This window comes from Ambystoma mexicanum, chromosome 1p (genome assembly GCF_040938575.1).
Source record: "Ambystoma mexicanum isolate Mex_15411 chromosome 1p, UKY_AmexF1_1, whole genome shotgun sequence".
NCBI lineage: Eukaryota > Metazoa > Chordata > Amphibia > Caudata > Ambystomatidae > Ambystoma > Ambystoma mexicanum.
Genome location: NC_090921.1, coordinates 734365115 through 734387303, shown reverse-complemented (window position 1 = coordinate 734387303; position 22189 = coordinate 734365115). Strand labels below are relative to the sequence as shown.

The 22189-nt window shown below is 47.2% G+C and overlaps 1 protein-coding gene across 2 annotated transcripts in view; it reads right to left on the bottom strand.

Moving 5' to 3' along the window:
- PIP5K1A (phosphatidylinositol-4-phosphate 5-kinase type 1 alpha) overlaps window positions 1-22189 on the bottom strand; it is a 750147-nt gene that overhangs the window by 578194 nt on the left and 149764 nt on the right. For both annotated transcript variants that reach the window (XM_069650241.1, XM_069650243.1), the window contains exon 2: window positions 15899-15933. In XM_069650241.1, coding sequence (XP_069506342.1) covers window positions 15899-15933 — 35 coding nt within the window. The remainder of the gene's footprint in view (window positions 1-15898; window positions 15934-22189) is intronic.

Below are 22189 nucleotides of genomic sequence, written 5' to 3'. Positions count from 1 at the left end.
GAGGAAGATGAAGAGCGTCTCGATCTACTACGAGATCGAGATCTCTTAGAATGTTTACGACAATACAATGCTTTCAAATCGCTCAAGTTCTTATGTCTTTTTGTCGAGGCCTTGGAAGCTTCCCGCCCCACCGCCAGTTTACCTTTCCTCTCACGAAGGGCCTTCTCCGTCATCGACTGACAGGAGCCACAGTTGCCGGTTAGATGGTCTGAACCTAGGCACCAAGACAAACGGCAAGGATCTGTAATCGACATCTTCGATCCGCAGTCGATACATTTTTTGAACCCCGTCCTAGGGGTGGAAGAAGACAACATTTTCAGAAGAAAATTTCGAAGCGCGCCATTCTTGAGAGCGAAGCAATCGGAAAAACGGAACTGAAGCCAACGGGCACGGCACAAGCTATTTATACTAATGGTGACATTGACACGGTACGGAGCCCGTCGAGGGACATAGACGCCACAACCTTGTGCACAGCGCCCTCTGCCGAGAAATTATTTTTCCAAAGCAGCGAAGCTGGCAGGATACAAATATAAAATGAGTGACAGTATCTAGACCAAAATGACCACACTAGCTACCCACTGAACACAGGGCCAAAATCCTCACAAGGCCTTGTAGGACAAGAAGTCTGAAACATTTGAATAAATCACCACCATGCACTTACATAAATTCCAGAAACCAGAGGTCGATGAATTAGCCATCATGCCAAGAAAACCAGAAGGTCTAGAAACAAGGACAGCTATTTATGGTACAACAGACTCCCAAACCTGGAACACATTGGTTAGTAACCTAAAAAAAATTAGACCAAAGGTGGGCAATTTGTGGCTCACAGATGTTCTGGACTATGACTCAACTGAGCTTTTACCAAGTACTATGCCGAAAGGCGCTGATGATAATAACAAAGTTACTAACTGTAGTGACTATCTTACTCCTAGTCCATAGTCCCCTTTCCTCCATACTTGTGGGAACATTCCGTCCTTCGGGACGGGACCAGAGCACTGTTGTCAAAAAAGCATCAAAAATTTACATTTTTGTCCTTTTAGTTTTACGCGGGGCCACTGCATGTGGCCGTAACCCCGCCCTCCTGAGCTTGCCCCACACATCGCCCTTCAGCCCTTTTCTATCGCCAGGTCAGAGAACATTTAAGCAATAATAGAGGATACATTTTAGAGGGGACGGCGGGCAGGCGTATGGGGGCTAAGACAGTCGCTATGGTGAGTAACTTTGTTATACTCCTACATCCCGTCCCCTTTCCTCCAAACTTGTGGGAGATTCCCAAGCACAACCAGAGGTAGTACAGGTGTATGGAAAATCTCTTCACTGAAACAAGTTTTTTAGGACAGCCTGGCCAAATTGGGCATCAGCCCTGGAACTCGGGTCCAAGCAGTAATTCTTGCAGAAAGCCGATGGAGGCCCACGTGGCCGCCTTGGCGATGGACTACCAAGGAACATACTTTTGGAAGGCGACAGCAGCCGCTTTGCCACGAACTAGATGAGCATGGATGCCCTTTGAAGGCCTTGGATAGTATAGGATTCTTAAATACACGAGGCAATCCAGCGGAAAATGGATGCTTTAGAAGTCTGCTTCCCTTTGGGGTCACCGAACGCAACAAAGTTGTGAGGATCGGAGTTAATTTGTTCTATCGAGGTAAAACTTCAGGGCTCGCCATCGTCCACATTGTGCAGAAGTCTCTTGGCATCAGATGCCGGGTTCAGGAAGAAGACTTGTAAGGAGATAGATTGGTTCAAATGAAAATCATTAACCACTTTAGGCAGGAAGGAAGAAGTACAAAGTACAACCCAATCCTTGTGAAAGATGAGGAACAGATGTTCCACAGAAAGCGCTTGTAGTTCGCTTACACGCCTTGCGGATGTTATCGCAAACAGAAAAGCAACCTTCCATGAAAGGTACTTAAGATCAGTAGTGGCCATGGGTTCAAACGGCTCATGGCATAAAGCAGTGAGGACCACATTTAAATCCCACTTGGGATGAGGAGTCCGCACCGGCGGGAAAAGATGGAGAAGCCCCGCTAAGTACCTTTTGATGACTGGATTATTCAATGATATGAACATCTGTCAGTTGACAGGTAAGCCGCAATGGCGGAAAGATAAGTCCTGCAAGCCAGAACATGAATGCCAGAAGATGCTAGGTGAGACACAAAGGATAGAACCGTGTCGAACGTGGCATGCCTGGGATCGAGCTGTTTAGCTAAGCACCAGTGGCAAAAACTGAGCCATTTGCTCCTATGTTGGGCCCTCACAGAAGGTTTCCTGGCGGCTTGGATAATGCGAATATTGTCTTCGGACAGATTGAACTGCGCTAACGCACTGAATTCCTGCACCAGGCTGCCAAGCTCAATGATTGAGGGGGAGGGGTGGCACAGTTGGTGATCTCTCTGGTGAAGAAGGTTGGGTATCAGCGGCAATCTGATTGGAGGAAGAATCGACAGATGCTGAAGTTCCGAAAACCAGAATCTGGCTTGCCACCAAGGAGCTATGAACAGGAGAGTGCACATCGATACAGCCCTGAGCTTGCAGTGTGATCAGTGAATCAGTGGCAATGGAGGGAAACCGTAAGCCTTCATGTTGTCCCACGGAATCTCGAGGGCGTCTCCCTGGGAGGACGCACCAAGCCCGTCCCTGGATGAATAAAGAGGAAGCTGCCGGTTTGTAGAAGTCGCAAAGAGGTCCACCTCTGGGGTACCCCATTGATGGAAAATGTTGGAGGACATCGCTGTTCATCTCCCACTCGTAGCTGGCTGCCGACTAACGGCTGAGTAAATCTGCAGTCTCATTGATGTGACCCGGGATGTGTACAGCTTGGAGCCAGACCTTGTGCTGGATGGCCCAGTCCCAGATTTGTATGGCAAGATCCACAAGGAGGTGTGACTTGGTGCCGCCCTGCTTGTTGATGTAAAACATTGCCACAGAATTGTCAGTGCGTATACGGACTGCCGTGTTGGTAACAGACGGTTGAAAGGCTTTAAGCACCAGGAACACTGCCAGGAGTTCCAGGTAATTTATATGAAACTGCCTGTCCCGAGGCATCCACGGGTCAAAAACTTTGAGGTGACACAGCGGTGCGCCTCACCACCGAAGGGAGGAGTCTGTTGTAACCATCTCTTGTGGGCAGGGCTCCTGGAAGAAGGCCCCCACTGAAGGGTTGTTGGTCGAGGACCACCAGTGTAGAGCTGTTGTCTTGCAGGATGTAACTGGCATCAACTTGGAATCCGGGTCCGATGCCTGACACCAGCAGCTCCGGAGAGCTAACCGAGTGCGCCTCATCTTCAGACATGCAAGAGATAGAGCTAACACGCAAGAGACTATGAGACCGAGCAGTCTTTGGAACCACCTGGTCGCCATGTGAGAGGACTGGAGGAAGATGGACACGTGGTCGTATGGTCTGCAATCCTGTCCTCCGTTAGGAATACCTTGGTACCGACTGTTCCAATGGAAACCTAGGAAGATCAGGTCTTGAGAGACCGCCATGGACGATTTCTGACAATTCACTGACAGCCCAAGATGGAACAGGAGCAGAAGGAGAGGCTGAAGATTGGTCAAGGTCGTCTGCGGGCAGGGACTGCGCAGGAGCCAATTGGCCAAGTATGGATAAACATTAACCCCCTACAGTCTGAGGAATGCTGCGATGACTGACATCTTCGTAAAGACACGCGGTGCCAAGCTGAGACCAAAAGGGAGTACACGAAACTGGAAATGTTCCGCTCCCACGGAGAACCGCAGATATTTTCGATGCAGGCTTCAAATCAGAATGTGCATGCGTGTATCCTGGAGGTCTACCACACTGAGCCAGTCGCCCTTCCGAAGAGAGGAATTTATGTGGCAAGGCATGATCTTGAATTTCTCTTGGGGAAGAGAAAGATTGAACTCGGAAAGATCGAGGATAGTGCTCAGGCCAGCCTGGTTGGGTTTGGGCACTGAACAGACAGGAGTAGTAGCCCTCCCCTTGCTCCTTGAGGGGCAACAGGCTCCACCGCCCTGAGGTCTAGAAGTTTCTATACCTCGGCTCTGAAGGAGGGCGACCCAGTCTGCTGGAAGAGAGGGTTGAAAGGTGGGAAAGGGGCAAGTGGAAGTCCACCCAAGCGATTGACAAAACTCATCGGTCTTGAGTGATGTCTGCCTCGCCTCCAGATAAGACCAAATCCAACTCCCCCCGGATCCCCTGCAGGGAGACTACCTGTCCCTGGAGAGGAGGCTGATGGCTGAGAAAAACTGGCCACCTTGCAGCTGCTGCTTACAGCGGGGCCTGCCAGCCAGAGCCTCAGATTGGCGTAAATGGCAATCCTGAAAACCCCTGAATCCAGAGAAGGACCGAGTTTGGGGCCTTGATCTCTGTGTATGAGGAGCCTTAGCTGGAGTCTACACCAGGACCAATAAAGACGTGGCTGTCTGAGTGCTCGCCTTAGTCTTCGTGAGCTCCTCATCTGTGGAGGAGTGAAACAATTCCTTGCCATCAAAAGGAAGATTCAGTAACTTGTCCTGCACTTCCTTTGAGAACTTCAAAGCATGGAGCCACGCTTGGCAGGATAGGTCAACCCCGACCATAAGACCACAAGCGGAGGTATCCATGTGGTGTGCCGCAGCCTCCAGTAGATCCTGTGCCAACACTATGGCGTCCGACAAACCGGCTTTGAAATCCTCGAGCCTATCAGCAGTAATACAGTCCTAGAAAATCGGCTAGCTCCCTCCACAACTTGACATTGGATGCCACCATGATAAGTTTGGCGTTAGCCTGATTAAGTTGCAGCGCCGAATTGGAAAAGACTTTCTTATCAATTGCGTCAAGAAGCTTGTCCTCCTTTGAGAGAATTATGGCCGCTGCCGTGGAGGATGTAGAGGGCCGTTTGGACTGGAGGGTGGCTGCTGCCACCACATTCGACGATGGAAGCGGACAAGCTGACAAAGATATGTCCTCTGAGCTATGAAGCTTGTATCTAGCATCAAACCTCTTGTTGAGATGCTGGCTGGAATGGGGTTTTTCCCCAGACCTTACGGGCCTCGGGCAAGACATCCTCCTGGAGGAACAGGCCAGTGCGCTCCTGAGGCGATAAGAGCAAAGGCTCCAGAAAGCACCCCTTCCTGCACAACGGAGGCCTTGGGTACTGCAATGTCAAGCAGGGCCATCATAGCCAGCACCCGGTTGTGAAATGCTCTAATAGAGCGGGGCGGCTCATCGCTGTCCTGGTCCGCCTGGTCCTTGTCCAGCAAAGCGGGAGCAGAAGGCTGATCCGCTGCACGTGGCACCTCAGGGCTTAAAGTGTTTAGCAGACCACCCAATGTCTTTTCTATTGGTGAAAGCGGAGGCAGAGGAGGAAGTGGTGGAGGTGGTCCTGCAGGCAGAGGTGGAGTAGGTGGTACTACTGGGGCCTGCGCTGGATCTGCCGGAACCGGCAGCTGTACAGGAGGTTTTGGATAAATCTCCCTAAACAGATCCTTAAATTAAGCCTTCATGGGATCAGAATGCATCAGTGTCCGAGATCTCCCGAAAAACACATCCTTGGACGAAGGTCTAGGCGATGGAGTGGGCAGAGGCCGCTCAGAAGGGGCATACCCCCATGAAAGCAATGATGATGGTTGCCAGGAAGGACCTCCACCAATTGGGTCCACGTAGATCAGGGGTGCAGAACCAGGAGGGGGCGAGACTGTATGAGGCAGCGGTTCCTGAGCATGCCACTCGACAGAATGTTAGAACAGGTTTTTGTTAGCCACATGGTGTGGAAAGAGCTGCCCAGCCCCAAAAGGAACTCCTAGCCTCCCACCTCCAAGCACCAGCCGTGGTGAACGTTGGTGTAAGAGAGGTAGCCAAAATGGCCGCCGTGGACCGCAGGGGTTGGCCCGCCATTTTGCCGACACATGAGGTTAACTGCGCCACAGGAGAAAGTGAGGCCGCGGTTTCCTCGGGAGAGTCGGGGGCCTTATGTGACATTTTTGCCCTGAAACAAGGACTCTCGGCAGAGCCGGTACTGGCAGATCTAGGGTGTTCAGTGGATGCCTTAGGGACTGCCCCAGAATTGGCCCTCTGTGGAGGAACCTCGGCAGAGCCGTTACTCAAAGGCCTGTGGTGCGTGACCACCTTTTTGCCCCCCCGACAGAATTGGCACCAACACGCACCACAGTGTGGGACAATTGAGGAATATACCTCACCAACAGGACCCTTGTGCTGGTATTGGATTTAGCCCCAAGAAGGGGAACCTCAGGATGGAACCCGGTACGTTTAGCTCCCTCAAGAGGGGCCTCAAGTCGAGACTGTGAGGAAAACTCCAGAAATGGAGACCTCAGGGCTAACCCCGGTATCCAGAGACACAGAAGAACTGGGCTGAACTTTAGCCCCCAAAAGGGGACCCTCTGAAGAATGTCCGGTTTTGGCAAGCCCTCTGTGGGGACCCTCGGAGGAAGCTCTGGTGCACCTGTTATGCCCCTTGCGGGACACCTCTGGAACAATCCTGGTAGAAGAGCTCCTTGAGCCCCTCCCTTCATGGAAGGCCCTAGGAAGGAATCCCCCGGCAGGGGCGGCCTAAAAAATAAAGTACTTACCAGGCGTTTCTTTTTCTCGTCGATGAATAGCTGCAAATGCGGCAGAACGCGTTGAAACACCTCCTCCCATCGAAGTAGACAACGCTGGAGTGCCCAGACGGAGAGGGAGTCACAATAAAAACACAAGTCCCAACGATGTTCCGGGCCTAGACACTCCAGGCAAAGAGTGGAGATCCACCCCCCATAAACCGGCATTCGCAGGATGAACAGGACACAAATCCCAGATGCTCCGGCATAGACAGAGGACTAGATGACAGTGGAACCAGAGCAGGAAGGAAGGACAAAGGGGGAAAAAAAGAAAAAATTCCCCGTAATGCTAGTGCGTCTGGCCCCGACCGCACAGAGATAAGGACTGAAGGGCGATGCATGGGGCGGAGCTCAGGAGGGCGGGGTTACGGACACGTACGGTAGCCCCGCATAAAAATAAAAGGACATTTCAATTTTTGATGTTTTTTGACAAAAGCTCCAGTCCTGTCCCAAAGGATGTCCCACAAGTATGGAGGAAAGGGGACGGGACGTAGGAGTATTGCAGTACCAAACCTCTGCAGAGCAACAGGTTGAAGACTTCTGGACTAGGCCATGCTGTGCAAACAGCTGACTACATCAACCAGTGGTTGGCCATAACATTTAGCAAACTGGTACAGTCCATGATCAAGCATAACCGTGAAGGAACCCACTGTTTTTGGATGGAAGCATGTTGGTTCTATATTACACAGTTTTGTTGTGATTCATACAGTGCCACACAGGTTGTGTTGCAGTATTTTCTGGGGGCGACATACCAACTTGACGGAAGACCAGGAGATGAGCGTCCACTCCTAGGGTTGCCCAGGAATCCTTTGAGCAGAGACTAAAGCAGAGGGTACGTATGAGCTATAGCCAGGTATATGGCTGTTTGGGGGCAATGAGTGGGTGGGCAGGAAAGTATGCACATGAGCAACATGTGCTATTCCTCATGCGGTTCATAAACGCTTCCTTTCCCGCATGAAAGTGTACCTACCACTATAAAGGAAGTGGCTGTCACCCCTATTGTTAAAAAACAGTATTCGGTGCTACAGACCCTTCCAACTTACGTCCAATGACAAATACCACTTTTTTATTAAAGATACTGGATAAAGCAGCTACCATTCAACTTTTGTTTCATTACAAAAAATAAGGCTTCCGTCAGTATCACAGTGCCGAAAGTGCGCCATTAGATCTGCAGACTCAAATGTTAAGATGTGTGGACGAGGGTAAAACAGGCCTCCTTATTTTATTGAATCACTCAGCAGAGTTTGATGATCTTCATCACGCCAGACTATCGGAAACACTAGGCACTACTAGGAAATGCTCAAAGCAAGCCGTGGAATGGATCCACTCTTTCCTATGTGAAAGAACATCCAAGATATGCTGGGGTACCGTGTACTCTGACCCTATTGCTATCAAATATGGGGTCCCACAGGGGGCTTGCATCTCTCCCATCCTGTTTATTATCTATATAAGAATCCTGTGTGATGAATTGGAAAAGATGGGCTTCCATTTCACCAACTACGCCGATGATGTCCAACTTGTGACCACACAAATGACACATCTACTCTTAACCACGTCCACTCGATCAACCAGGAGCGGATGATTGAAAACTGGATATGCTTAAATAGTTCTAAGACAGAATTAATGGTTTTTGGATCTAATCGGGCTACAAAAAAACTGGCTCAATCCTACACTAGATTTAGGATTGACACCTGTGTCATCAAGGTAGTTGAAAAGTAAAGACCTTAGGCACGATCTTCAAGGCCTCCCTAAATATGGAAGCACACGCAATCCAGGTGACAGAAAATGCACAATACCATCTGGTATTTCGCAAGAATTGTGAAACCTTAGTCAGCCATTTTTTTGCCCCGGCTGGACTACTGCAACACCCTTATGGCCGCAGCAAGTAAAAGGGAGCATACAAAAGTTGCAGATAATTCAAAACAATGCTGCGAGAATAGTTTAAAACACAGCCAAAAGGAATCACGTTTCACACCACCGCAGGGAGATTCATTAGGTAAAAGATCTTATTTAAGACGTTGGCTCTTACTCCCAAGTGTCTGAATGGAGGCACTCCACAATATCTGAAACAATCTGTGAGGAAATATTCTCCTAGCAGGTCTCTGCATTCGAGCACCACACATCTTCCGACTATACCTCATGTCAAAAGAGCCAGAGGATCAGGAAGTTCTTTCCCCAGTAATGCTGCTAGTAACGGGAATGAACTTCCTGTATCTATGCGAGCAGAGGTAAATTATGTTGGTTTCAGAAAAAGACTTGAAACTTCTGTTTGAATAAAGCAACTCCCCATGCTATAAACTTTCAACGTTTGTATGTTTTGCGCCCTGATGCCTGTGGGCTATGGCGCGGTAGAAATAAATAAATGAACATAAATAAACATAGGACTGTTAAATGCAGTATTCCATTTCGCCCACCCTTGTACAAACAAGCTTCCAGACAGGTCTCTACCTCTTTGCAATCCTCAAATTGCAGAACAGCCCTCAGCCACACAAAAGCATCAATATAGGTAGCCTGGATTACAGTCCTTCATTGTGGAAGCTTAAAACACAATGAACTAAGCCAAAAAGGGGCACCAAAGCCTGAAGTCCTGAAGACACCTCTCCATAAAACCTGAACTTGTCAGTTCACAGACACCAAGCATCTAGAGATGCTGCTTCCTCCTCCACCGCGCCATCAAAAATGACTCCTTCACACCAACGCACTCTAAAGCACTGCGCTTTGTCAATAAATATTTCAATTAGAGGGCGCTTCAAGGGTCTGTTTGCAAACAATTTGGCAGGCAGAGGTACCCTCAAATTTGTCCCAGCCAAACAAGTTTTTTGGCCAAATCGCTCTCCAAGCCACCCTTTAATGTTTATTTCACCCAACCCCCCACCTTTGCTTCAAGGGCCACATTTCTAAACAATTTAGTTTAGTATGCATGCATCAGCAGCAACAAGCATCCATAACTTCCACTGATTGGTGTCTCTCCATTGTTACGTACACTGCCTTCTCATTCCCTTACTCCCAGTCTCTCCATCTGTGAGCTGACGCACCACATGTCGTTCCACCTGGGATTCCAATATTCACACCTGCCATTAACACCTCTTTTCTGTAGGCCTGGGAGGATCAGCCACGTATAGGCAAATACACACACAAAACAAAAAGTGAAAAAATACTCTCAAAAGAGGAAAACAACTCATAGGCGCTTGTTACTCTCACCCCACACAGCTCCATGGATATGTTGTGACCAGTAGAACAGGTGCACAGGATGAAACCAACGTTATCGCTGCCTGATCCAGAGTGGTAAACATGTATCTTTTAATGTGCATGAATAGAACAAGTTACAAAGAAATATTACAAATAAAAAAATATATATGTTTTACAGTTACATGTTTACTCATAAAAATACTCCACTGGGAATGGGACTTTATTCCCCAAAAAATCATTTTGCTTGCAACTTTATCAAATAAAATGCACTTCAAAAATCGAATCTGGAGCACCCTCTCATTCGATTTAGTTTTCTTTGCTCTTTGAGAACCAAATGTATTCTGAGGTAGCCGCAGAGCACTACATTTTCTGTTTTCCGAAACTCGAAAAAGGGACGTCGACAGGCGTGCCAGTAATACTATCCCTAGTGTGACGTCCACTGTACATCTCGTATAGGGAGGACCTTACATAGGCGACCCCACAGCACTAGATATTACATCCATTCCCTCTTTCTGGTACCAAGTTAGAAAGGTATGCAAGTGCAGCCCCATTTGGTCCTATACAACCAGCCTAGCAATAAAAAGGCTTGGAAAATATTATCTTGTTCTTAGAAAAAAAGATGCTTTTATTTATTGTGCATTTGTTAGGCTGTAATACAAATAAATGTGTTTCAAAGCACCCACATGGCTACACGGAGGGAACATGGGATTGAAAAAGCAAAACAATGTATACACAAGAGTTAAGGAGACAAACTTACTATGCCTTGTGAGTATTCAGAGCGTGCAAGTGCAGAGAGAAGGGGGGTGGGGAGGGAAGAGGCATTGCTGGAGTGTCCGTGCTCGTGGGCGAGCAGCAGATGTGAGTACTGAATAAATAAGTGCAAGCGAGCGTAGAGCTGAAATAAGTCCAGGCCTACAATGGTGTAGGCCAGTGGGTGCTGAGGTTAGTGCTGTGTGTGAGCAGAAGCTGGGGTGATTGGGTGTGGGAGGCCAGGGCCCTGTGGACACATAAGGGCCCTGGTCACCAATCAAAGTGACGGAGGTTAGCAGGTGAGGAAAGAAGGGGAGGAGGAAATTAAAAGAAGTCTTGAGGAGCTCCTGGAATTTGAGGATGTCTGGATTGAGACCAAGGGGGAGGGTATTCCACAGGAGGGAGCCAGCAAAAGCAAGAGAACCACAGATTTGGTTCCAGAGGAACGTAGAAGTCTGGAGGGAGAATATTTAGTAATAGAGAGTTGCAGATAGCATGGTCCCCGACAGCTTTGTGTATGATTGAGGGATTAGAATTTAATCTGTGCAGAAACCAGGAACCAGTGGAGACTTTTTGGGGCAGGAGAGATGCAGTCCCTCAACTTGAGGCCAATGAGGAGTCTTGCTGCCCTTTTCTGGATTAACTGGAGTGGTCGTAGAGAGGAATAGGGTGGATTCAGGAGAAGGCGGATTCAGAAGTCAGGCCTACAGAGAACCAGATCTCTGATGACAATGAGCTTCTGGGGGAAAGTGAGAAAATTGAGAGTTCCTTTACGAAGGAAGAGTTGAAAGTTGGACTTCCTGGCAATGTCCTGGATGTGAGGGAGGAAGGATAGAGAGGAGTCGAAGATGACTCCAAGGTTTCTGGCGTCAGATGAAGGAGAAGGGGGAGAGCACAAAGAGGATGGCCAGAGTGAGGGGAAGGAGGAGGGAGCAGGGGTCCCAATCGGAAGGAGTTCAGTCTTGCTGACATTAAGGCAGAGATCACAAGTGCACCAGGACTGGATGGCAGATACAGTCCAGGATGATGGAAGAGGCAAGAGAGTCAGTAGGAAGTTTGAAGAGTTGAGCGTCATCAGCGTAAAACTGGAAATTGGGGGAGAAGGATGAAATGATGCGTGCCAGCTGAGCAAGGTAAGTGTTAAAGAGCCAGAGGGAGAGGTTGGAGCCTGGGGCGACACCACAGGTGGAAAAGGAAGTACACAAGGAGAAGGTAACCAGAATAACCTGGGACGGTCGATCAGAAAGGAAAGAGGTCAGCCACTCCATTACCCATTTTAGGAGGATAGGGTGGTTGACCGTGTCAAAGGCAAAGGGGAGATCAAGCAGAATGAGGACAGCTGCAGAGTTGGAGTCAAGGGATGCAAGCAGTTCTTCGCGGATATTCAGAAGAGTAGTTTCTGCGCCTCTGGATGCTCGGAATTCAGATTGATGGTCGTGGAGACTGCCAACAAGATGGTGGAAGGCCAGATTCTCAAAGTTTCCCAAGGAAGGGAGTGATGGAAATAGGGTGGTAGTTAGCTGGACATGTAGGATCAGCAAGGTTTTTTCAGGAGGGGGCGCAAAAGGAGTGCTTGAGGGAGGAGAGGGAAGGATCCAGTAGCAAAAGAATGATTGCAGAAATCAGCAAGACTGGGTGCAAGAAAGCCAATGTTGTCCTTGATGGTTCTGGAAGAGCCCGGGGAGACCTGCTTGGAGGAGACTTTCATACAGTGGGCAACTCTGGTAACCTCATCAGGTGTGACAGGGGAGTGGGAGGAGAGAGAAGGATGGAGGGAGAAAGGCCACAGGAGTCAGGGGGGTGGGAGAGGCGTTGGGGCAGTGGGAAGCAAGGGTGCTCAGGATGTCCAGAGTTTTGTGGTGAAGTGCGTGGCCACTACGTTGCAGAGGGCATGGGAAGGAAGAGGGGAGGAGGACACTGCGGCAAGGTTGGCTAGTTCCCCTGCAGATTTTAAAGAGTTCAGCTGTGTTGCTGGAGGCACCCAAAACCAGAGTCTATATGTGGGCCCTTTTTGTTGGCACGGATGGAGAGTCTGTATTGCCTCTGGATCAAGCGGCAAGCCAGTTTGTCAGAGGGTGTGCATGAGGTTTGCCACTTCCTTTCCGTAGCTCTGCACTTGCGTTTCAGGGTTGCAAGTTCAGAGTCGTAGCAGGAATAAAGTTGGAGGCAGGTTTCAGGCGGATCCCCATGACTGGGGAAAGGATACCCAGAGTGTTGGTAATGGCCAGGTGGTGTTTGCTGAGATCAGAGTCAGGGGTGGGGGGGGTGGGTGAAGGTGGATGCGAAAGTGGATACGAAGGCAGCAGCTGACACTCAACTCAACGGACGGACGTTTGTGAATAAGGTTGGCGGAGATGAAGTCAGGGGGCAGAGTGGACCCAGCTAAGAAGAGGGGAGCGAGTGGTCGAACCAAGAGGTGAACCGGGGGGGAGGGGAGAGAGAGATCAGTATGTATGACAGCGTCCAGAGTGTGCCCAGCAGAGCGGGTTGGACCAGAGGGGAGAATGAAGAAGGCTAGAGAAGCGCAGAAGTCAAGGAAGAGAGTGGACGCTGTGCCAGGGGAGCCCAAATTGGATGTTTAAGTCACCCAGTAGGAGGAGATTGGAGGTGGTTGAGAGGAGAGAGGAACAGAAATCAGCATATTCAGAGAGGAATATGGTGGTTGTGCCGGGGGGGCCTGTAACCAGTTGCAATGATCAGAGAGGAGGAGGGAGAGAATACCAACTTGCAGAACAGATGGTACAAATAGCCCTACTTTGGGTTAGATCAAAGGTCTGCAACCTTTAGCTCCAGATGTGTTTTCCTACAACTCCCATCAGCTCTAACCAGCATGGTCAATGGTGAAGGATCCTGCGAGTCCTAATCCAAAACCTCTGGAAAACTAAAGGTTGCAGACCCCTGGGCTAGATTAAGTTTCCCCTAGGGTTTTCTTACACATCCACAATGTGCAGTACTACACTCTGGATAGGACAAACTGACTGAACAAACAGTGTCCTATGCTTTACATCCTACAGGGCCATACTCAGATGTTAATAAGAGATAATTGGCAACCTTCATCCAGTCCATTTAACTGGGCGATGGCAACAAGATGTGAACCCAGGTGGTAATGCTGTGGAAAGGGCAAGGTCCAAGAGTGTGTGCAGCCGACAAGCAGGACCTCCGTTTCAACTCCATTAAGGTGCAGTCAGTTGTCCAGCATCCATTGCTACACCATACCCTAGCAATCAACCAGTGCTGTTACATCATGGGAACCACTGAATTGCCAAAGACACTCTGGGAATCATTAATAAGTAGCAGACACTGCAAATTAAACCCGCCATCACCTGGGCTAGGGGATGCATATAGAGGATAATAAGTGAGAGCATGGAGCCTTGGAAGAATTCATACAAAAGTGGTTTATAAGAAGAACGAGTCTGTGGCAAACAAGTGACAGTAACAACTGACGCACATTGAGAAACAACATTGCCGGCTTAAGTGGAAGGATGACCTGTGGCACACAAATGGGGTGCCAGAGGGAAAAGCATAGGGAAATTATAGAAAGAGTAAACAAATAAATAGGAAAAGTTAAAAATCAGAAGGGGCAAGCTCTGAAGGCTCTGATTCTTGCGAGATGGAATAAAATACTGGCGTGGCTAGGGCAGCGCCTAGAAGAATGTGGCTTCATGCACTTGCAGCTACACAAACCCATAATTTTGAGGGACTCTTTCTGCTAGAATAAATTGCTCTAGTCATGTCCCCATGCACGGGACATGGGAGAATCTGCAATCTTACACATGCACATGTTGGTACTGGAGGATAGCATTTTGAGGAGACAGACTGAGAACCCTACATGGAACAGTAGGCCTCTCTGATCGAATCATTGAAGAAACAGTAAAGTTGATTGACGTTCAGCATCTGAGGAGCAGGGTGGAGAGATGGGAGCCAGTGATTAGTAGGGCAAAGGGCACTGTGTGCCATATGTAGAGGGTTGTTCGACTCAAGCCAGAATGCGCAATTGATATCTGAAGTGGTGCATCATTTGCTGCATCTCAATGTGGCGTAGTTTGGGGATTTCAAGAAAAGTGATTTGAGCGTCAAATAAGGGTTAATGATGAGCTTTGCAGAGCATAGGGTACGGTATCCAAGGTATCCTGTTCCACTCTCCCCTCCCCAAATGCTCTTGTAGGCTGAAAGCTTTGCAATTGACGAAGGTTCACAGGCAGTGCTTATTGTGGGTTAGTTTCTGCAGGTACTCTGGGATCTCCAACAAAAAGCCCTATGCACGATAAAACACACTTTAAATTCAGTAGGACTACGAATCTACACTTCTAAGACACGCCAAGTGCCCTACTCTTCATTGGTATAAGGAAAAACAACTCACCAATGACTTGATCAGACCAAGGTGGATGAGAACAAGCACAATTATAAATTAACTAATTTCAGCCGTAGAGAAGAATGAAAAATCAGGCCATACCCTCAATTTGTAGCCATCAGGGCATATGTCGGTCAATCTTCTTGGCATAAATTTACTTAATTGTACAAAGAAGTTCTGTGATGCCTATCCAGATGTACGATGTTATGCATAAAGATAGAACAGAAGTATTGGGATATCAGTGGATTGCACTATTCAAAACTGAATCACAGGAAGGTGTGGGGTTCAAAGCAAAACCTACAATAAACGTAAAACAAAAACTCCAAAAGGCATTTGTGAATAAAACAATGGACACAATTGAGAGAAAGCTGCATTATTTGCGTTAAAAAAAGAAAATAAGGTGAGAGAAAAGAAACCAATAGATGTTAAGTGCTCAGACAAAAATCAGGACAACGTTGGTATATGGCCAACACACACATTGGAGGACATTTTCCATGTTACTGGAGTGTAAATTGAGGCATAAAACAGGGCATTTTCTTTGCTTTTGTAGGCAGAGACGAAACAGGAATTACATGTGCGTCCTTTTCCCCTCTCCTTCAAAAACAACTGTTTCAAAAACAACTGTTTTTGAAGGCAGGAGGTAGAAGAGAGGAAGAAAAGTTTCATGCTGGTGTAATATTTGAGATTTCCTATACTCTGCCTTCTTTTGGATTACATAGGAAATCATTGTAAATGCTGCCTGCTATGCGTACATGGCAGGCAGTGTTCACACCTCATTTGCACTTGAGAGCAAAATGAATAAAGGGCTTCTGTCTCTTTACACTTCTCTTTTGCATTGCAAATGACGAAATTGCCCAGAGGGGACCGGTTTGCTCCAAGTGTAAACTTAAGAGGTCCCCTCAAAGCAATTTACGTCCAGGAGGAAATTGACCTCCAATCAGTCTTGAAAATTAATCTTTAGGAAGTGGTTCCACAATAAAAAAATAACACAAACGAACATTAACCTGACATTTTCAAATATCTGCAACTCACCTCATTTAGCTGGCTCTTCTTGAAGGTGCCTGGGCCTGTAAAGAAAGTTTCAAAACGTTAGAAGAGGCAAGTACAATATTAGCTGCTTTGCATTTTTATGCATTTGGAAAAATGTCGGTGGAATATTTAGTGTCACATTCATTCTCAAAGCAGCTTATTAAAGCAACATCAAATTAGTTTGCACACAATTCCGGGGTAACTAGACTGGTTCACGCCTGGTGTGCGCATGAAGCAAAGCTCAGTCTTTTCTGCTCTTCCCGTGGGGAAGAAAACCTCTTTGTCATGGGGCACGCAGCACCATAAAAAGGAGTAAAAGCAGCTCCTGGGCATCCAGCATTAAACAGTGACCAGGTGCTAGCACTGGGCAACGAGGAGGAAGTACATGGCAATGCACAAAAATGACTTCCACATAAAATGCAGGCTTATCATTTTGTCCATTATTTATGACCCCTTCAGACTAAAATTTCAAATAGGTATCCTCATGTTTATTTATAAATTGCTCCAAACGCACAAAGTTAAATTCACACAAGGGAGAGGGAAAGAGGCAGAGAGGCAGAGAGGCAGAGAGGCAGAGAGGCAGAGAGGCAGAGAGGCAGAGAGGCAGAGAGGCAGAGAGGCAGAGAGGGAGAGAGGGAGAGAGGGAGAGAGAGAGAGAGAGAGAGAGAGAGAGAGAGAGAGAGAGAGAGAGAGAGAGAGAGAGAGAGAGAGAGAGAGAGAGAGAGAGAGAGAGAGAGAGAGAGAGAGAGAGAGAGAGAGAGAGAGAGAGAGAGAGAGAGAGAGAGAGAGAGAGAGAGAGAGAGAGCGTATGTGTGTTCGTCATCAGTTGGTCTATGGAGCCAAAAGTATCTCTTGGTAGCTGTTGGTGTTAAGCTAACCAGGCTCTTCCGTGCTACTAGCAGGAGCTAAATAGCTCCCAGCACCCCTCAAGCTACCCTCAATTTCGAACCCTGCCATGGGCATCAGTGGATGCTTGTAGGTACAGAGCACCTTTACCTGAACGTCCAATTCCACTTTGCCCATCAATAGGTGCAGTGGCTACACTTAATTTTGCACCCCAAAGTCTTAATAATGGACTATAACAATCCACTTCTGGTACACTTAACAAGCAAGTCCAACAATCCGTGTCAGGCATTAGATAACACTCATACACATTCTGCTTCCCGCCTACGAATTTGTTAAATTAATAATCTGAGAAACTGTTTGACGACACATTTTTATCGATCAGGATTGAACATGCCATAAGAGCAACACTGAGCTGGTGCGACTTCATTTTGTTCCCAAAATTAAAACCGAGCAGCATGTTGAGTTAGTTTAATTTACTTACAGGGCATAGAATATGCTTGAAACCATTGTGCAGCAAGAAATGTAATAATGACGGAAAGATAGTTTTTTTTTGTTTATGCACTGTTTATGGTGAACTATATCTCATCAAAATTCCATGACTGCCATACCAGGGGCTAATTGAAAGATGGGAAACTATTGCAAAGCTGCTTTAGTTTTGATCGCCTCTCAACCAATCAGAAAGTTTAGAGTGCAGTCAATAACTACTGGTATCGACTGCATTGTTAACATTCCGATTTTAAAAGCAGACAGGGAAAAACCACTATTCAATTTCTAGGCAAGGCTTCTTTCAACAAGACACTTCCTTTCTGGGGTGCCTTTATTTTTCGGCAACATTCTATTTAACAAACCAGAGAGAAAGCTAAACCATGGGATTATGCTTTCACTTTCTAGCAGATACAGCTTTTACTTTTACATGACATCTAATGCCCAAGTTAAACCCACTCCTGTTTAACTGAGTTTGCAATTAAAAAATAACTTATGAAGACGACGTTATTTAAACACTACAAAATAAGTGCCCAAATGGCAAACAAACTTCCCCTTTAGGTCTCTAAAACAGATTGTACAGCACGTTTGTGTAAAGATAGGGTTCCCGTCAACGAGACTTCATAACAATAGCAGAAAACGCACAATGCTCAGACTTAGTCTCCAGGTTCCTGTGGCCATGGTAATTCCTTTTTGATGAGCCGGTTGTGGGTTTTTTTCGGTAGAAATTCCCTCCAATCCGAGTGTTGCCCAAAACAAACAATCCAAGACGATGGTGATCTTCAAAGATTTGGCTTGGCCATGCAAATGGAAGTACTCAGACCTGATCTACCTTTCTATGCCTGAACAGCGGACTCTGCCCTGAAGACCAGAGCCATGTGCATGATACATCAAGGCGTGCCGCCCGAACCTGCAATCACAGACCCTGACTGCATAGCTTCAAAGCTCTCGCAAAATTGCCACTTATGGTTCCCCCCTAGAAAAACCAGATGAATGAATCTGAGTTTACATTTTGGATTCCTGGGCTATGGATGGCAGTATTCTGTATCATTGCCGCTCCCTTCAGCTAGCGCACAGCTGTAAAGCTGTCCGTCTGGATTAGGAACAATGTTATTGGGGGTAGGGAAGCGAGAGGAGGGGGCTTTGCTCCGGCATGTTTATATGAGATTTCTCCTTCTTGGAGGAAGTTTACTGGGAAGTGATGGGGTCCAGGTGGGCTCCTCATCCGTCCGTAGTCGTCCTACTAATGTCTTTATAAGAGTACATGCACCATACTTTTGACAAGGCAGTTCTCGAGAACTGGAGTACTGCTGGGACCTGCACGCTCCAGAACTCGCACCAGAAAGAGAACTACACCAGTGCTCCCTTCGACTGGCAGGCAGAGCAAGGTCACTTCGCTGGACTCAACTGTTCTGGAATCAGCAGAAGGTTGTGTCCAAGATTTAAGACTTCGATAGTGCAGCTTCTGCCTTAAAAAAAAACATCAAAATAAATTAAAAAAACCGCCAAGTTTCCAAGGAGTGAATGAACAAGATGATGCTATAGACGTCTATGCTAAGGTGAACCTAGTGCAGGAGCTTCATGGTCATTGTTCAGTTTCCTTGTGCTGCCCTCCTTGGGAGTTACCCACCTACCCTGCATCTCTTCAGCTAAACAGTGACAGACCACTCCTTTTCTCCATAACCCGAGGCTGGCTGGCTGTTTCCATGGACTAACGTTTCACCCATAGGAAAGCATTGGGCACTAGCTGCGGACAACGTGACTTGTGCAGACTAGCTGCAGTTAGACAGCTCCTTTTACTAATCACCATAGGCATCTTTTTAGGTTAACATTGTAACTTTGACAGATTCTAAAAACCTGACCTAAAGACACGGCAAACTTGACCTTAAAGTACTTTAACTGGTATCCAGCGAAAACGTTGCCAACAAAAAAGTAGCCAGTGAAGAAATGGCAGTGAAAACACCTTTGCAATGAGAATGTCGCCAAGCAAAAAGTAGCCACAAATGCAGTCCTGCTACGGTAAGTGTTAGGGCTAAGGAGGGTTTAGTGATTGCCTGGTTTAGGGTTAGAACAGGGGTTCGGATTAGAGTAAAGATTTTGGTTAGAATTAGGGCGAGGATTAGGGTGGTGGTGGGAGGGCTGGTATTGTTGGGGTTTGTTCAGTGGTTAGAGTAGATTAAGTGTCAAGTAAGTGTAAGGGTAGGGGTTACAGTAAGGCTAGGGCTAGGAGGAATGGTTTGGGGTAAGTGTTAAATAAAGGGATAGGGAGGTTGGAGAGGGCTGTGGCTGTTGATGTAGGGTAGGGGTTAGAATAAACCTAGGGTTTAGGGTAGAGTAAGAATTAGGGTAAGTGTGTGAGTGGCAGTAAAGCCAAGTTTAGGATTAGAGCAATGGTTGGGGTTAGGGTAAGGAATATGGAATTTGCGACGAGATGGTGATGGGTTGGATTTCGGTTTACTTTTCATTTATTTGGTGATTTGTATGGAGTCAAATGAAAATAAAATGCTTTAGCATGCTGAATGGTTAGCCTAAGAGAAGGGTTCAGAGTAGAATAGAGTTGATGTAAGGGTTAGGAATGGAGTTAGGGTGAATGTGGAGGTTTTAGAACATGATTGTGTCATTGTTACCATTAGAGCCGTGTACTTGAATGTACTTAAAAACAGCTTTTATGGTGACCCTATTGCCAACATTTTCACATTTTGCATTGCTGGATTGCATTTTTGTAAATCTTTGGCTTTTTTTTCTCCACATTACTACATTTTTCTGGTGACATTTTCACATAAAACCCTCTAAAAGACACTGGCCCTCATTACAGATTTGACGGTATCCATCCGGTAATTCCGGCGGGATACCAGCAAATGGACCTACCGTTACCGGCGCATGGGAAATGCACAAATACAAAATGTTCGTACATTTCCCATGCCAACATGCAGGGGTGTCCCCCACAGCCCCCGCTCACTATACTGTGTAGTATAGTGAGTGGGATGTTGCAGGGGACACCCCCGCAAAAAAAACATTTTTTCACTTTTGTTCCATCGGGGTAGTTGCGGGGGTGGCCCCCACAACCCCAGCTCACTGTAGTGAGCGGGGTGTTGCAGGAAACACCCTGCAGCCTTTTAAAAAATAATTTTTCGTGGTGTGCGTTTTAGGTCTTTTGGTGGGATCAGTAATTCCCCCCCCCCCTGGACATTTCGGCCTTTTCCCTGTACGCTACCTTCTTTTCACTCCCTCTCCCCTTTAGTGTGCATCACCTCCACTGTTCAGCTACACACAACCCTTGGAAAATCAGGCATACAGAGGGACCTGCCAACCCAGGTTTAGATTAGTCTTCCTGAGCCCTAAACCTCGGGTCTTGGAAATCCCAACACAACATGTGATACCTTATTTGACACCAACATACTTACGGAGATGCTTTTGCTCAGTAACTTTTTGGGACAGGCATGCTAGTCTTTTTAAAATGGTACTGTGGTCCGGAAAACAAATTCATTATAGGAAGACTTTGGATTTCTTTCAATAACCTCACATCCTATTAATTTTTATGAGGTTTCTGGCTATAGTTTATTTACTGGTGAAAAGTAAACCACCACCATGTGGCACATATAGGGTTACCCTGTCCCTTAAGAGCAGCAGTCATTGTGAGTTTCTCCATATAGTTCTCTTTAAACGCCTGTGAAAAAGTGGAGCTCTGCGTACTTGGAACCAGGTGCTGAAAGGCTTACTAGTGTCTGCTGCATTATAATGGGTAGCGACACAAACCAGCCACAACCAGTCTGTGCGAGTTTAATGGCCTCAAAGACAAGGTATCCCAAGTCTCCGAGACTTACACCAGCATTTCAAAGGAGGCCAGGCTTTTATTCCAGTTTCTTTTGTAGAGAAGCTGAAAGCCCAGGCTGGTAGACAATACATACCATAATGCACCACCTGTTAGGCAACCAATAACCACATAACCGCTTTCCTCCCGAAAGACATTAGAAAAAGACATCGCCTACATGAGCTGAAAATAGTTTATGGACGGAACAACGCATGACTTTACCGGAATTACGTATGGAAAAAAAGCAAATGACAGGATTCGAAAGAAACCAAATATTCCTTTAAGGATGGCCTGACGAACAAATCTGGCAATATCCCGCAATGCACCTGGTGGTACATTTTAGTAAATGTGTCACTACCTGCACAAACTTGGAAGGAAAGGTGCAGTGTAGACATGTGATGAAAGCTTGATGTTACCACATTGGGTATTGCTACAAGTAGTATGTACGACTAGAGTAGGCATTCCATAGAAGAAAACAAATCTCACAAGTCCATGGGACTTGAACAGATCTAGGTTAGATACCTCCAAAGCAAAGTGCTATAACATCGTTCCTGCAACCGACGGAGCAGGAGTGGGTCTGTGGAGGTCCCTGATCCTGACTGCACCCCGGTGCACTGCAGCCACTGTTTTTCCAGCATCAGCTCATCGCTAGCGTTGTCTAGCCAGCAATATCCCTACTGCAGCACTCGCACTGTGCTATCATCCTCTTGCTAAGCTTTGCCGTTGGAGCCTAGTCGCTGCGGTTCCCTTGCCCTCATCTGCAAGGATATTTGTTATTGCCACATGAAGATGGTCGCCACTCTTTTTGTTTGTTGATTCCACGAGACAGAGCTGGTTTACTGGGTTGCCTAGCAACCGAGCTCCGTGACGCCTTATCTGCGGATTGGACCTCACCGGCAGGTGGAAGCCAGCCAATGTCTAAGGCCTAGTCAAAGGCCCTGCCCCGAGCCTGTCGGAGCCGGGAGGACTGAGGGCTGCCTCGTAAATTCTACCCATCCCACATTGTCTCTGTTACCACTAATGCTCAACGCACAAAGATTGCTGACTGTTGAAAGCTCCCAAAACTACCCTTGGTAAGTGTGTTATGCCTACTTAGCAATGCTACCACGTTTTATTTTTTAACCCTACACTTGGCCTTTACTCAGCATCTACAG